Genomic DNA, 14344 nt, shown 5'->3' on the forward strand with positions numbered 1-14344 from the left:
CCAGCTCGCATCGTTACGAACAGAATAAGGACTGGAGGATAACGTCGCCGAAAGTAAGTGAATTGGCCTGTCATGGAAAGAAAGTACCGAGACATACTACCTGCCACTTTGAGGGGTACCCCGTGTACCAAAAACCGATCACCCGCTGAGGACGCAGGTTACAGAGAAGAAGTCAGGCGAGCTCTGGTCCGCTCCACTCCAGATATGTATATGTATATGAAGAACCTGAGGAGAACATTGCGAGAGCGAAGCCAGATGACGAGAGTACGTCGTCCCCGGGATAAGTGGAGATTCTGTTCCCAGGAGATCTTCATCCGTTTTCCCGGATAAACTGGAGTCGCAAAATGCTCACGGTCTGTATGATCCAAAGCAAACTATCCAAACCTAGAAACGCAGATAGAAATCAGGAGAGCGCTAAAGTGGAAAGCTTGCTCGTAGGTTTCATGAACTAGTCATTGTTGAATGTTGATCATCTGCAAGTATAAGTATCAGAAATCTGGTCTTTTACACCGGTTAAAACACTTGAGCCAAACATAGCATTTCAGGAAGTCACCGCCGCAACCTTGTATCCTCGGCTGGGGTGTGATTCATAACGACGAAGTCTGACAACTGAGAACAACGCTTTTTTTCGTTTTCTGGGCTCTCCCACCAATTCTATGCATGGGAAATTTCTCCCTTTCGCTGGGGATTATCGGAGACCCGAAGAACCTCACTATTGTTGGGAGATCTCCCGTTCAGTACCTCTTTGATTTGACTACGGGGTGTGGAGAATCGTTCTGAGTCTTCCACATCGAAAGATTTCGCCGTCAAGTCAGGATTGACAGTTTCGCGTCGCGCGCAGGCCTTGGGACTTGATAGACGGTCGGAGCCGCAGTATCTGGTACTGGAAAAGTGAACACAGCCGAGTCATCACTGATAGAAATGAAGGGCCAAATTCCGGTATTCAAAATAAAGACCGATGCGTGTGAGCATTTCCCACCAACGAAAGAGCACATGATGGTTGGAGCATTTACAAGGATACAACTGCAGCATATACACGGGTACCTACAACATTCGAAGCCTTGTAACGACCGGACCAAGGGGACTGAAGTAGAAAAATGAAAAATAACGAAAGAGCGCAACCGCACGTCAGCAAGAATAAACCCGAGAGTGAAGACGTGGGTGTTAATATCACGGAAAAGGTTAAATAGTGATGGACGAGTGAATGTGATGTGACGAACGCGTAGCAGAAACACGGTCAACGTTTCCTATCCTCCGAGGCCTAGTTGTCCTTCATTTTTACTTCTTCTTCATCATCTTCTAGCTCTTCCTTCTTGAGGCCAGCCTTGGCTAAAGCCTCAGGGGAGGTATAGTCGACCTTTTTCCCGCGAGTGCGGCGACCAACGATGGAGGTGGGATCTATTTCTTCCAAACTCTCCTCGACATCCATATCCTAGAATCAATTCGCGTCGTGAGGTTAGAGAGAGAACTCGAAAACGCGCTCTAAAACGCGTATAAGGAAGGGCAGTGTAAACGAACCTCATCGTCGTCATCATCGTCATCATCATCTTCCTCCTCCTCCTCCTCCTCATCTTCGTCCTCCATGCGCTCGTCCTCGTGAGCGACTGAAGCTTTTCCCTTTCCTTTACCGTCGGCCGACGCGTCTGCTGTCTTGGGGTCGGCGGAGGTGTTTTTGCTATATTTGAGGAGATTGTATTAACTCTGAGATCATCCATATAAAGTCAACATACACTTCAGAGGTGCGAGCAGTCGCGTCTGTTGACATTGTCGCGCTCTGTTGGTGGTGGTGGTCGAGTTCAAGAGCGTTTGTTTGGCGTTGTATGGCTGAGCATGGGGATTGTCTGCCTCCGACCTCCGAACTCCGAACCCGATACGAGCGCTGACGTTGAGCGCTAACCCGTAATGAGCGTGACCTTCAGATAGATGTAACGAGAGCTTCAGATAAACCACCCAAGCGAGCAACTTTCGAACTGGTATGTAGCGACAAGCGACATGGGATAACGGTCTGGCGGTCTCACCGTTAATACGGCCTGAAATACTGATACTAGGGATTTTATGGAATTCTATAGAAACTATTGTTTCTTATTTAATCCAGATTCAGAGATCTGATGGATTTTTGTTTGCAGCACATGTCCGCATCAGTCAATACCATCAGGTCCTGGATCTCTTACCTCAGCTCAGTTACATCCAATGAGATTAAGCGGCGAGCGCCATCTCTTCATTGCTCCTCCCCACCATGACAAGGACCTCCTGCTCCTCGTCTGACTTTCTCGGAGCTGATTCTCTTCGAAGATCCCGCTCTCATAATCCCTTCCTTCAATCTTATCGCTCAGAGGCAAGAGTCTCTCGTTCTTCAATCATTCCCACCGCTCTCTTTCGTCGTCTCGATATCACAGATGACATGTCGGCTCACTCCAAGGACCCTCTGTTGACCCTCTCCCTCTCTTCCCCCTCCTTCCTAGACTCGACGGTTCAAGATGACATGACCTCGTTCCCTCTCTACGACATAAAAACAGACACAACACTCTCAGAAATCTCCAGATCTGACGAGTGGGGCAATACTTTCCAGGCTGCGTCCATAAAGTGGCCAAAGCACGTTTATCAGAACAAGGGGAAAGGAAAGGCTACTGACGGAGTTCAGGTTCAGCTACGAAGTGGTCGTTGGAAGAGTGTCGATACATTCTTATCACCGGTGACCGTGTTGAAGTACGTCCCCGATCTATCAGCGCTCGACCGGTTTCTAACCTTCCCACCCGCAGCTCTGCGCGCAAGTTTTACATTCCAGGATACTCTCATCCTTTGAAGTGGAAGGCAGTGGGATCCTCGTTTGAGGTGAGTGATAACGATTGCTGTAACAATGGTAATAGCAAGTTCTGATTAATATTCTGCTAGTGTGTTGCTGCTTCAGCTAAAGGTCCGATTGCTATATTGGACCTTGTGGATCCCCTGTCGCCAAAACTGATGATCTTTGAGACGCTTCATGACAAGCATGACACTCGCCCCATGAATGTCCACCGAGGCGTTTCCCTTTTACTGCTCGACTACTTACTGGTTTCTGCTCTACTTCTGGTTACAGACTCACAAGAATGGACGAATCTGCGAAAATCTGAAGGGGAATCCAGCTCCTCTCCCTTACAAGCGCGGCGGTCACTTAGTGGATCAGTGTCTCCGAGATCCATTTCCGCCACCTCAACCTCTGCTTCACAGTGGAGAAAAATTATGTACGGCGAACCTATGTACCCAAAACGTTTGTCAAGCACTTCACAACCGCCTTCCACCCCTACCTCTGCCGGACAGATGGCGAAAATCATGTTCGGAAAGCCACTTTACCCCTCATTACGAACTAGTTCCGACTATTCCTGTTGCCCGCCCGACTTTGATAGCGACGCGGACACTAGTGACAGCGACAGCGAAAGGCCGGAAGCTGAAGATTCCGAACACGAGGATGAAGAGGAAGAGGAAGAGGAAGGGGTGGGAGTACAAGTAGTGACCCCTTCAAGGCAGCCGTCTCGTGCTCCGAGTCCTTCTGAGGAATCGGTCCTCTATCCTTTGACAACCTCTTCTGCACCCTCCCACACTTATCTGGACCCTTTGTTTTACAACGAGTTCAACGTACCTCCTGTCCCCAAGATACCTACCCAGTACGCGGCTTCAGCCAGTTCTAGTCGCGTACCAAGCCCGATTACACCCGGGCCGTCTTCTAGCATTAACAGGAGATTCAGGGAGCTTCCCAGACCTCCATCATCATCCCACAGATCGCAATCAACTCCACGACCTCGGACGGCAGATCCCAGCACTTCTAGTCCTGTGGAGAGCATGGCGTCGTCAGCGTCAGATGACCGGCGCCCGTCCTATGATGCCGCTTTCCTGGTTTCCACGCCGCTCAGAATGCTCCCCTTACCTCCTCCAGGAAGTCCTGTTGATGGTCTAGGACCTGTTCATCCATTGAGACACAGTCAAAGCTCTGGTCGCCCACTCCACAGTCGATATAATGACAAGCGGTCTTCCCGATCCGCCAATCGTACGCTTCCCCCCACACCCAGTCAGGATAGTCATTTTCCGAAGCGTTCATTTGGTGACCTTGCGGATTGGCTATCCTCCACGGATTGGCCAGGTCCACATGCATCCACCAGCTATGGACGAGACTCCCTAATAGGAATTGATTGTCCACCGCCTGCCTACAACTCGATCGATTTTAGTCAGCCCACAATACCGACATCTGTTACATCACTTCCGCCCGCCCATCCTCCACCGCACGGCTCATCTTCTCCTGGAACTGCTCTCTGAAGGAAACAATTGTACCTTGTCGGCGCGGCCGAACTAAAACGATAATAATGTAAAGCTAAACAACATCGCCATTTCGACATGTTGTAATTTTTCCATCACATTAGTGCCACTCTCTCGGTTCCAAGAGCATCGTTGTTCACACCCCCACACCTTTTCATCTCCACTCCACTCTTCCCCGCCCCCCGGTGCGGAGGATAGAGAATTATCTGGGAGTCGAGACGAGAATTCATCTCCTTCCGACCCCATCTTCCTTTGTCCCTGGTGGAATTAGCAGCCTTGAACCTTTCTTCATCATAATCTTATGCTTTACGTTTAAAACCCTAGTCGTTCTGGAACCGGTTATCTTTACGCTATCCTCATCTTAATGCTCATCATCTATTTTAGAATTAGCTGCGGTCTTATTCCCCCTCACAGCATTTTAGTTTTCTCCCCTTATTTGTCGTCATCACCATCCGTCCATCTCATCCATCTCACTCCTCTCTTCAACGGGTGGTGATATGTCTGGGGCATTCGCTTACCTTCTTCATCCTCAATCGTCGTGTTTCATAATCCGCACCCCTCCTTATTGTTCGCTTTCGTCTACTATCTGCCCCCGAATCATTCTGCACTACATCTGTTTGTATTTTTGACATGCTTTGATCTTTTTTTATCATTCTTCGTGATGTTGGGTGTACTGCTCGGCTGTATGTAGCTCCCCTACGCTGTGCCCACTTAGAAAGTATTGTATGACGGGGACATTTGAGGAGTTGTAAAGTAACAATGTCTTCGCTACCTTCCCAAATCTCGTCTGCTTTATCTCGTAACTAATGTTTAGCTTGGAAGTAAATAAAGGAATGCAACATTCTCATGATCAACATCACCTCGAAAAACTGTTTCTGCGACATCGCCGGAAGGCACGGCGCGCAGACGTAACCTCCAGGGTGTACCCATCATAGGTACGGATTCGAATTAGGAATTCGACGAGATAATCGGACTGTCAGTTCAGCTGCGGACAAGTAGTTATGATGATCACATTGAAGTTTTCTTTGACGAGATAGATTAGCCAGCCTTTCTCAATCAGATATTCCCGTCAAGCTGTTTTGTTCAGTTCCTGGGTGTTGGGGAGCCCTTGGGGGAGATTGAAGTGGAGTGAAAGACGCCGGGCCGGGATTTCCGGACTCACTCCATCGACATTGACGGAATATTTATCGCTGTATTTCAGATTCTTTTCCTGCCTACCTGGACCTTGAACCGCTATGAATTCAAATCCAACAGAATCCCGTGCTAATGCTCACCAGAAGAAACCCCTTCTGATTATCGTTATGGTGAGTTGATATTCATCGTATCATGATCAGATCGCCAATACAAAATTCATTTGGATTCCGGTCACATCAATATCATGTACTCACTCTTTTGCTAGGGAGTAAGCGGCACTGGGAAAACTACACTTGCGACATCGCTATCGAAGATATATCGGCTACCATACATCGAAGGAGACGAGATGCACCCCAAAGCGAATATCGATAAGATGTCTGCGGGTATACCGCTCACCGATGCTGATAGAGAACCTTGGTTGGAGCTTATCCGGACGAAAGTGGTGAAAATGGTAGAAGAGCAGAGAAAGGACAAACACGAGAAAGAGTTTCACGGAGTGATAGTGACTTGTTCGGCGTTGAAGAGTTACTATCGTGATATGTTGAGGGGTCGGCGCAAAACGACGGTGAAGACGGAGGAGACAGCCAACGAGGAAGCACCATCTCCTGATACTCTACCGACAGTATTCACGTACTTGAAAGGGAAAAAAGAGGTCTTGTTGGATCGAATGGCGAGACGACAGAATCACTATATGAAGGCGAATATGCTGGACAGCCAGTTGGAGACCTTGGAGGATCCAGAGGGTGAAGAGAACGTTATTGTTTTGAGCATTGAGGATTCTACAGAGCAGCAGTTAGAGCAGGTGAAGGAAGGACTAAGCAAGCTTGAATTGTAGACGTTTTCCAGTAGGGAGAGATGTAGCATACGAGCAGGAGGGGGGCACATTGGGTAGTATGTCCGATCCGTTGACCCCCATTTTGGACCATTTTTGGTACATACTTTTGGGTCAATTTGGGTAGGTATTTGGTACATTTGGATCGGGTAGGTGAATTTTGGTCCATTTTGTGTACATAACCGATACAACCTCGTATCTACCGTACCTGATCATTTTAAGGGTACTATATTGTAGAAGAATCGAAACAAACACTAAGAACAATTGGAGGAGCTAATCTGACTCGCCCTCTCTGTCTTCAGAGCCAAACTCGTAAGGTATGTTACTCTTGCGAGGCGTCCGAGCCCTCGCGCAGAACAGATCCTGGTGCGTGGTTGCATGGTGGACGTTGCGGTGAGAAAGTGAAAGGTAGCACTCAGGTTGAAAACAAACCCAAGGGCATATAAATCCGGTACCCAGGACAACCCCGATTTTTGGTACATACGGATCGGACTTGGCTACCGACGAGCCCATTTACGCACATTAGGGATCGTAGGTGTTACTCAATTTGGGTCGTTTTAGGTACACTAGGATCGGAGTGTCGGCCAAAATGAGACCGTTTTTGGTACATCCCGGATAGGACCGTCCAGTGTATATGCCCCCCTCCTGTACGAGCAATGCCCATGTATCAAAAATTCACATGAGGTCAGGGAAGGTGTGGGAATTTTTGACTAGGGCGACGCGTACACTTGAGGCTGAACGCGTCTACCCTCACCCCATAACATTCACAATGGTAAGCCCCAGCATATCCAATCTTTCAGTTCTACTAAGATACTGGACTATAGGCAAGGAGATACGATAGTTAGTTCTCAGTCTCTGTCTTTCCCATACGATACGATCTCTAACGATGGCTTACGCATCCAGGTCGCACAACCATCTTTTCGCCGGAAGGTATGTCAATTATTAATCTACAGAGAACCATTTCAGCTGATACGAAGTTTAGGCCGTTTATATCAAAGTGAGTGAGTCGAAAAAACTACACAAAGTCCAGGGGAAACTCAACAGTTGTCATCGATAGTCGAATATGCGATGGAGGCCATATCTCACGCTGGAACAGTACTCGGCGTCTTAGCAAAGGATGGGGTGGTCCTTGCGGCAGAGAAGAAAGTCACGGGCAAGCTCTTGGATCTATCTTACACGAAGGAAGGCGGTTATGGCGGAAGTGGGGAGAAGATATATTTGCTCAACTCGTGCGTTGATTCCCGCTGCTATCCCTCTGCATCTATACAACAGTGCTGACAGCTGAATGTGCTAGGAATGTCATTGGAGGCGTAGCAGGTCTGACAGCAGATGCCAACTCTCTCATAAACTATGCTCGATCAGCAGCGCAACAGCACCTCTTGTCGTACAACGAAGATATACCAGTGGAACTTCTCGCTCAGAGGCTATGTGATTTGAAACAGGGCTACACACAGTACGGAGGTACGAATTGGGCATGCTGTCTTGATCGCCAAAATTTACGCCATTCCCTAGGTCTTCGGCCATTTGGTGTATCCTTGCTCTACGCAGGTCATGATCCTCGTCATAATTTTCAACTTTACCACTCTGATCCATCTGGAAACTACTCTGGTTGGAAAGCAACTTGCATAGGTGCTAACAATGGCACCGCGCAGAGTTTGTTGAAGCAGGAGTACAAGGACGATATTGAGGTGAAGGCTGCGATCAGTTTGGTGCTCAAGACCATGAGTAAGACGATGGATAGCACGACTTTGGGAAGTGAAAAACGTAAGTGAATTTCAACTTCGTCTCGTCTTTTATGCTGAACGCGTCTCCTGTCCTCTGTTTTACAGTAGAATTTGCCGTCCTGACGTTAGATCCTGAAACAAAACAACCCAAGGCGAAGATATACAGACCCGATGAGATAGACCAGTTACTACAGAGCGAAGGACTTGCGAAGAAAGACGAGGATGCTGCGATGAAGTCTTAAAGGAATCACGAGGATCTGTATAATGTTTACTTTCTCATTGTTCTTAGCTGCCACATCCACGTGCGAGAATAGCGTTCCAAATACTGAGTTACTTATGAACGTTGCCAGGATGTAAAGCAGTAGTTTGCCACAGAGACGGAGCGTGCTAAACGTGCGCTTTGACTATCTTATCTAACGCACGTGTTCTCGAATCTAAGATACCTGAGGTACCGGATTGGGCGACGTCCGTGACTCCGTCGAACTCATACCGCTTACATACCAGATATACCAGCTTCCGAGATTGGACCATCCACTCTTTAATTGGAACGTTCCACGTTCTTCACCACAGTCTTCACTCCTAGAAGACTCTCTATTCAGGCGTACTTGACGAAGAGACCCTCTACAGCGGTTCTTTCGTCTAGGGTACCCTCGAACCTTTTATCGCTGCATGAGCTTGCTCCATGTTTATCTTCACCTACGAAACCTGCAGGCCTTCAGGCGTCTGCTCTCTGGCATCTCTAGTGATGACCAGCCGATATCGGTATCTTCAAGTCCCAGCAGGTCTCTGAAGGCTCGATCCTCTGGTTTGAATCCCGAGCGCGAACCGTTGGATGTGAACGCCCGGGATAGTTTTGGCAGGACTGTGCTGCATCTCGTCAGCGCTTCGACGGAGGCTTCAAGTGTAGAGTATATTCGACTGCTGTTGAAGTGCCCTGGGATCAATGTCAATGCTTTGGATGGGGAGAGTCAATGGACTCCTTTACATCGGGCGATGTATGTTGGCAATCTAGCAGTCGTGTAAGTGGTCAATATTTTCCTCTCGATAAATTTCGGATCGTTGATTAAGGGTCTCAATTGTAGTTTACTGTTACTTCAACATCCAACGACCGACCCATCTATCAAAGATCTAGAGGGCTTTACTGCGTTCGATCTGTACAATTCTACTATCGAAGGAACGCAACCTGATGCCAGTGCACTATCATACAACGGCACAGGTGGGGAACTCTTCACTTGGGGTGTGAATAGGTGGGTGCATCGTTCATACCGAGGTAAATCGTTTGCCGAATCTCTATCAATTAACCAGAAATGCGCTACTCGCCCATGGTGATTCATCGAACCGTGCATTCCCCGATCAAGTCTATCCTCCCAAAGCAGAGATCGCACAAGATGGCCTTGATGTAGAAACAAGGTTCGCGCGGGCTAAATCAATGCAGGTCAAGATGGGAAAGCTACACACAGGTTTGTGTACCTGGGTCGTTCTCGAGCCATCCTTTTTCTTACCTATACGGTCATAGCTGTCATCTCTGCTTCTCCATCGGGTAATTCAACCTCGACCAATACTCTTTCCTTGTGTGGTTTTGGATCTGGAGGTCGACTGGGCAATACGCAGCACACCCAATACACGCTGAAACCCGTATTCATTCCTTCGACCGCTCCTGCTTCATCTCAATTTCCACCTCGAATGGGTTCTGCCCGTGAACGAAGCAAGTTCTCGACGGTTTCCCAGAACTATGGGACATCCACCGCCGGGCGATCAAAAGTCATTTCTGTTGCGCTTGGTCAGGATCACACACTTGCACTAACGGATAATGGGGAGGTATTTTCCTGGGGGTTGAATCGATTTGCACAATTGGGTTATGCAGTCGAATCTGGCGAGGGTGATTTGGATTCCTTGGCGACCACAATGAGTGGAACGGGGGAACAAATCCAGCTGAGTCCTCGTCGGGTATACGGTTCGCTGAAGAAGGAATTTGTAATTGGCGTTGCGGCGTGCAAAGGAGCTAGTGCGTGTTGGGTTAGATGGGACGGTAGCAGCGAAAGTAATGTCTATACGTGGGGCTTGAACGGTGGCCAATTAGGATATGATAGAGTCGGCAGTGGTTCTCAAATTCAAGTGAGTTTCCAATTATGCAGTTTCTGTAAGCTGCTTGGTCTGAACATCACCGTAGGTATTTCCACGCAAAGTTACCAAGATCACGAAGCCGGTCACTCAAATCGCGATGATGGAAAGTGCTATGGCATGTCTGCTCGGTGGAAGCTCAGGTGCAGGCGATGTCCTCGTCGTTTGGGGAGACCGGGTTGCACGCATAAAGTACGTGCTCTTTGGCGTTCGTGTGTCGCGTCCATCACCGATGTGTGAACATTAGCTTTCCAACGCATACATTCCCATCCCCGATGATGGCATACCGGCCCCCCCAAGCAATGCGATCTACGCGTATAACCAAGATTGTGTGTTCGGATGATACTCCACCCTCTTTCTCAGCGTCTACTCTAACCTCATCTGGTGCACACACATCTAATGCCGCGTCGTCATCCAGTCCTTCGGCGACAGGTTTATCGTCCTTGATGCAGTCCGAAGGTGTCAACAACCCCCCTACCGTCAATTTCGCATGTGTTTCCGAGGGTGGTGAAGTGTTCGTCTTTGGTGCGCCCGGTATTCCACCCATCGGTATCTTTGCGCCAAGTGCTAGCTCAAGGTCCGACATGTTGGACTCTGATGCCGGGGGTGGCGGATCATTGGTCATGACCAAACTGTTCAGACCTCAAAGGGTATGGGCTTTAAAGAGAGGCTTAATCGGCGCAGTGAAGGTTTGTTTATATCTTATATCCTTGGTGTCATTTATGTTTTAACGTTACACAAAGGACGTCGCTATAGGTATTGACGGTACTTTGGTAGTCTGCACTGTCTCGGGACATGTCTACGTCCGTTCAAGGTCTACTAACACTAGCAACGCCTCCATGAACTCTGTTACATCCGCCTTGAATGGCCCATCCGTCTCCCCCTCAGACCAATCCACCCTAGGTAGCTTAATCAGAGCTCCGAAGATAAGTGGTGGTACCAGCGGGGGAAAGTCGAACAAGTTTAGCAGGGTTCCGTTCTTGCAGCGCGTCGTTAGCGTGTGTGCGAGTAGCACGGGTGCATTTGGCGCTATCAGAGTCGATGCTACTGTTCCGAATATCATACATCCACGCCTGAACACCCAGTTGAAGGATATGGACAAGAAGGATGCTCCTCTGAAGGAGACAAGCACTGCTACAGAGGACGATTCAAAGGGTTGGGATTTGGCGGATGATATGACAGCGATGAGACCATGGATGTGGAAGAAACCGGTCTTGTCTCCGCTTGACAGGGAACGCATTGATCATCCTGAAGCCTTCAGCTTCTTCTCTACTGAACCTCAAACGGAACCTGAGGCAATTACTGAACAATTTGCTACTGAACGTGCAAAGAGTACACCTCTCGATGTTGAGCGGAATGAAGAACGAGGTGACGAGGGTGATGTAGATGAAGATAAAGAGGTCAACAGAGACGTGGCTTCCTTAATCCGTCTGTGGTCTCTCCTGGCCGACCTTGCCGATAAAAGATGCGAGATCCATGGCTATTTTGGCGAAGTGTTACCGTACGGAGCGGATGTCATGGTGTCTATCTCCTTGGCCAAACCTCTCCGAGCGAAGAAAGGGAAAAACAAATCTGCTGTCATCCGGGAATTTATACAGCTACCTGCTCATAGGCCATTACTTGCCGCCCGATCCAAAGCTCTATGCACCATCCTTTCCTCTCCAACGTCAAGAAACGATGTAGGCCATTCCGTACGGACTGTATCGTCTCCGTCAGCCTATATGACTGAACGTGGCGTTAGCTCTCGGGTCCTGGAATTTACTGGTTTCCATCCTTTGACTGTCCTTGTGCTCTTAGAGTACCTATACACAGATAATTTGATTTGCACCTGGGATCCACGAATCTCATCCGCAGGATTTGTCATCACTCAAAAGGGTGGCAAGGTCCCCTCTGGGATCCTAACAGAGCTCAATGTAAATCCATCACTCGGCCTTCAGATCAAAGCAGAACTTCAAGTCCTCAGTCAACTGCTTGAGCTACCAGAGATGTCCCGGGCTATGGAGAGTGTTGTTAAACGATGGGTCGTACCTACCTTGAAGAGGGATTTGGCCCGTGTCTATCGTGAGGCACAAAATGGACCCATACAGGACATCACCAAGCCAGACGTAGCCTTTCTCCTAGCTGATAAGGAGGTGTTCTTACATTCGACTGTGTTGCGTGCGAGATCGGAGCTTTTCGATACGTTCCTCGGAGAGAGCATGTGGACGAAAGACAGATGGGGTACGGACAGATGCCTGAAAGTCGACCTCAAGCATGTAAGGTGCGCAGTGATGGACTATGTCTTGAGCTGGATGTGTTGTGGTGAAACTGAGAACCTATTTGGGTCATTGAGTAAGTCGGCACTTTATTCTCCGACCCGTCATCGTTGACCGAAAGTCACAGGCCTCGCGAGTTCGATAGACGACGCGTTGGAGTTTCTGTTCGACGTCATCGCCGTCGCAGTAAGTTAATTTGCAAAACCTTATTCGAAATAAATGGCACTGACATCCACGTCGGTTGTAGAATGAACTTTTGCTCTCCCCGCTCATTCTTCTCACATCACAAAGGATTCTCACGTTCCTCCATACCTCGAATGCATGTTACATTCTCTCGGAAGCGACCCATTACAATGTTCAGTCGCTCATTGCATCAGTTCAAGGATACATCGCCGCCGACCTTGAGACTTTCTTGGAAAATCGAATGCTAGAGGCCCTCGCACCATCGGTTGTTAAGCAACTCTCATTCTTTGTTCGAGCAAAGCAGGAGGAAAAATCACAGTTTGTTAGAGGGGGTACTTATGCTACCGGTCTTATGGAAAAATGGAAGGATTGGCCGAGTGAAGAGGATCTACCCTCTGCCATAGTGCCGAGTGTCGTATCTCAGAAAAAACTACGGGAGAGGAAGATTCCCCAAACCGTTAGGCTCTCGCCACCTTCGCCTTCAATCTTACCGTCGATTAGCGAGACGCAGAGAGCTTCTACGGTCCCCGACCGAAGCCCGTTATTCAATGCTCATTCACCCAATCAGCAACCTTCCGGTGGGGATGATCTGTTTGATATGGATGGTTTGGATATCGGACCACCATCAATACCAACAACTGTCAGTGCACTCAAAGCTTCTGGTCCTGTACCCGCTTGGAAAGCATCCTCTGTTCCTCGGTGAGTAACCCATTCATCTCTGTTTTGAGCCGTCTCTTACTCATCATTGTTACACAGCGTCGACATGCGAGCTCTCCTCATGCAAGAAGCAAATGCTTCACAGTCGCAACGCTCCACTCATCAAGCTCGTGCCACCCCCGGCCAAATTCCAGGAGAGCCTCCTTCAAGCTCTTCCAAACGTGTTCCCGGTCCTCTTCAACGACAAGTCTCCACTGATTCATTCATTGGTAGCTCCTCGAGCGCTTCGCGGACTGGAGGCTCTCCGTGGGCAGTGACCGCGACTTCCGTTCGACCACCTTTGACTTCCATCGGACCTCCTACCAATACATATTCTGCGAGCATGCCTGGTGGCAGGAGTGTTCCATCTTCAAATACAATCCCCGCTACTCCTACTACTCCTCCTCGTCCATCACAGCCACAACCTGCTACTCCACCTCGACCTTCACCCTCAACGCAGCCGAGTCTAGGACCGGTCTTCACACCTGCCAAGGTTGTGTCACCCAAACAGCCCACCCCTACGATAGTTCGTCGTACATCGTCGAGTAATACCAAAGCCTGGGTGTCCGCCCCCACATCCCAGCCTGCTACAGTCACATCTGGAATGTCGTTTATCGCTATCCAGCAGCTTGAGCTTGAGCTTGAGCAAGGCGTCGCAAGCCAGAAAGAAAAACGATCACTTGCGGACATTCAGAGAGAAGAGCAGGAAAAGAGGCAGGAGGAGGACTTCTTAAAATGGTGGGAAGCTGAAAAGGAACGAGTACGATTGGAAACGGAGGAGTTGTGGTTGGCTGAGGAACGCTCTAAGGAAATGGCTAAGAACAGAGGGAAGAAACTTAAGAGAAAACCTAAAGGGAAACCTGGAAACACCGGGACCAAGGAGAGTGGCGCGGTACAACCGAATACCTCTAGTCAGGCGAAGGGAAGAGGAAGAGCTTAAACACGATGGTTTAAAGGACTTGATACTGTTCCGTATAGTTATTCCTACTTAAGGCCCATAATTTCATTATCTCGACCTGTACAATAATACTGTAGATTGTAGTAGGAATAGCATTTTCAATAATATGTTCACACACGCGAATATCGTCGGCCTTCACTGGAGATACAACTAC

At 48.7% G+C, this 14344-nt stretch overlaps 5 protein-coding genes across 5 annotated transcripts; 4 read left to right on the top strand and 1 right to left on the bottom strand.

Annotated features, from left to right (window-relative positions):
* Positions 1 to 965: 965 nt before the first annotated feature.
* On the bottom strand, positions 966 to 1812 carry E1B28_000414 (uncharacterized protein). Its single transcript, XM_043146240.1, has 4 exons — positions 1731 to 1812; positions 1519 to 1675; positions 1221 to 1432; positions 966 to 1084 (listed from the first exon to the last, which is right to left on the bottom strand). Exons 1-3 carry the CDS (start codon positions 1763 to 1765, stop codon positions 1262 to 1264), a joined length of 363 nt encoding a protein of 120 aa, XP_043014940.1. The 5' UTR covers positions 1766 to 1812; the 3' UTR covers positions 966 to 1084; positions 1221 to 1261.
* A 361-nt stretch (positions 1813 to 2173) lies between these two features.
* E1B28_000415 (uncharacterized protein) lies at positions 2174 to 5128 on the top strand. The gene is made up of 3 exons (XM_043146241.1): positions 2174 to 2706; positions 2760 to 2832; positions 2893 to 5128. The coding sequence occupies exons 1-3, from the start codon at positions 2237 to 2239 to the stop codon at positions 4285 to 4287; spliced, it is 1938 nt and encodes a 645-aa protein (XP_043014941.1). The 5' UTR covers positions 2174 to 2236; the 3' UTR covers positions 4288 to 5128.
* Positions 5129 to 5457: 329 nt separating this feature from the next.
* E1B28_000416 (uncharacterized protein) lies at positions 5458 to 6506 on the top strand. Its single transcript, XM_043146242.1, has 2 exons — positions 5458 to 5591; positions 5687 to 6506. The coding sequence occupies exons 1-2, from the start codon at positions 5523 to 5525 to the stop codon at positions 6254 to 6256; spliced, it is 639 nt and encodes a 212-aa protein (XP_043014942.1). The 5' UTR covers positions 5458 to 5522; the 3' UTR covers positions 6257 to 6506.
* A 398-nt stretch (positions 6507 to 6904) lies between these two features.
* On the top strand, positions 6905 to 8397 carry E1B28_000417 (uncharacterized protein). Its single transcript, XM_043146243.1, has 8 exons — positions 6905 to 7025; positions 7078 to 7093; positions 7157 to 7183; positions 7236 to 7250; positions 7311 to 7482; positions 7548 to 7714; positions 7766 to 8017; positions 8083 to 8397. Exons 1-8 carry the CDS (start codon positions 6933 to 6935, stop codon positions 8217 to 8219), a joined length of 879 nt encoding a protein of 292 aa, XP_043014943.1. The 5' UTR covers positions 6905 to 6932; the 3' UTR covers positions 8220 to 8397.
* Positions 8398 to 8454: 57 nt separating this feature from the next.
* Positions 8455 to 14313, top strand: E1B28_000418 (uncharacterized protein). The gene is made up of 10 exons (XM_043146244.1): positions 8455 to 8996; positions 9060 to 9224; positions 9283 to 9437; positions 9494 to 10092; positions 10148 to 10290; positions 10346 to 10787; positions 10842 to 12429; positions 12481 to 12539; positions 12601 to 13235; positions 13293 to 14313. The coding sequence occupies exons 1-10, from the start codon at positions 8647 to 8649 to the stop codon at positions 14170 to 14172; spliced, it is 5016 nt and encodes a 1671-aa protein (XP_043014944.1). The 5' UTR covers positions 8455 to 8646; the 3' UTR covers positions 14173 to 14313.
* Positions 14314 to 14344: the final 31 nt, after the last annotated feature.

This window comes from Marasmius oreades, chromosome 1 (genome assembly GCF_018924745.1).
Source record: "Marasmius oreades isolate 03SP1 chromosome 1, whole genome shotgun sequence".
NCBI lineage: Eukaryota > Fungi > Basidiomycota > Agaricomycetes > Agaricales > Marasmiaceae > Marasmius > Marasmius oreades.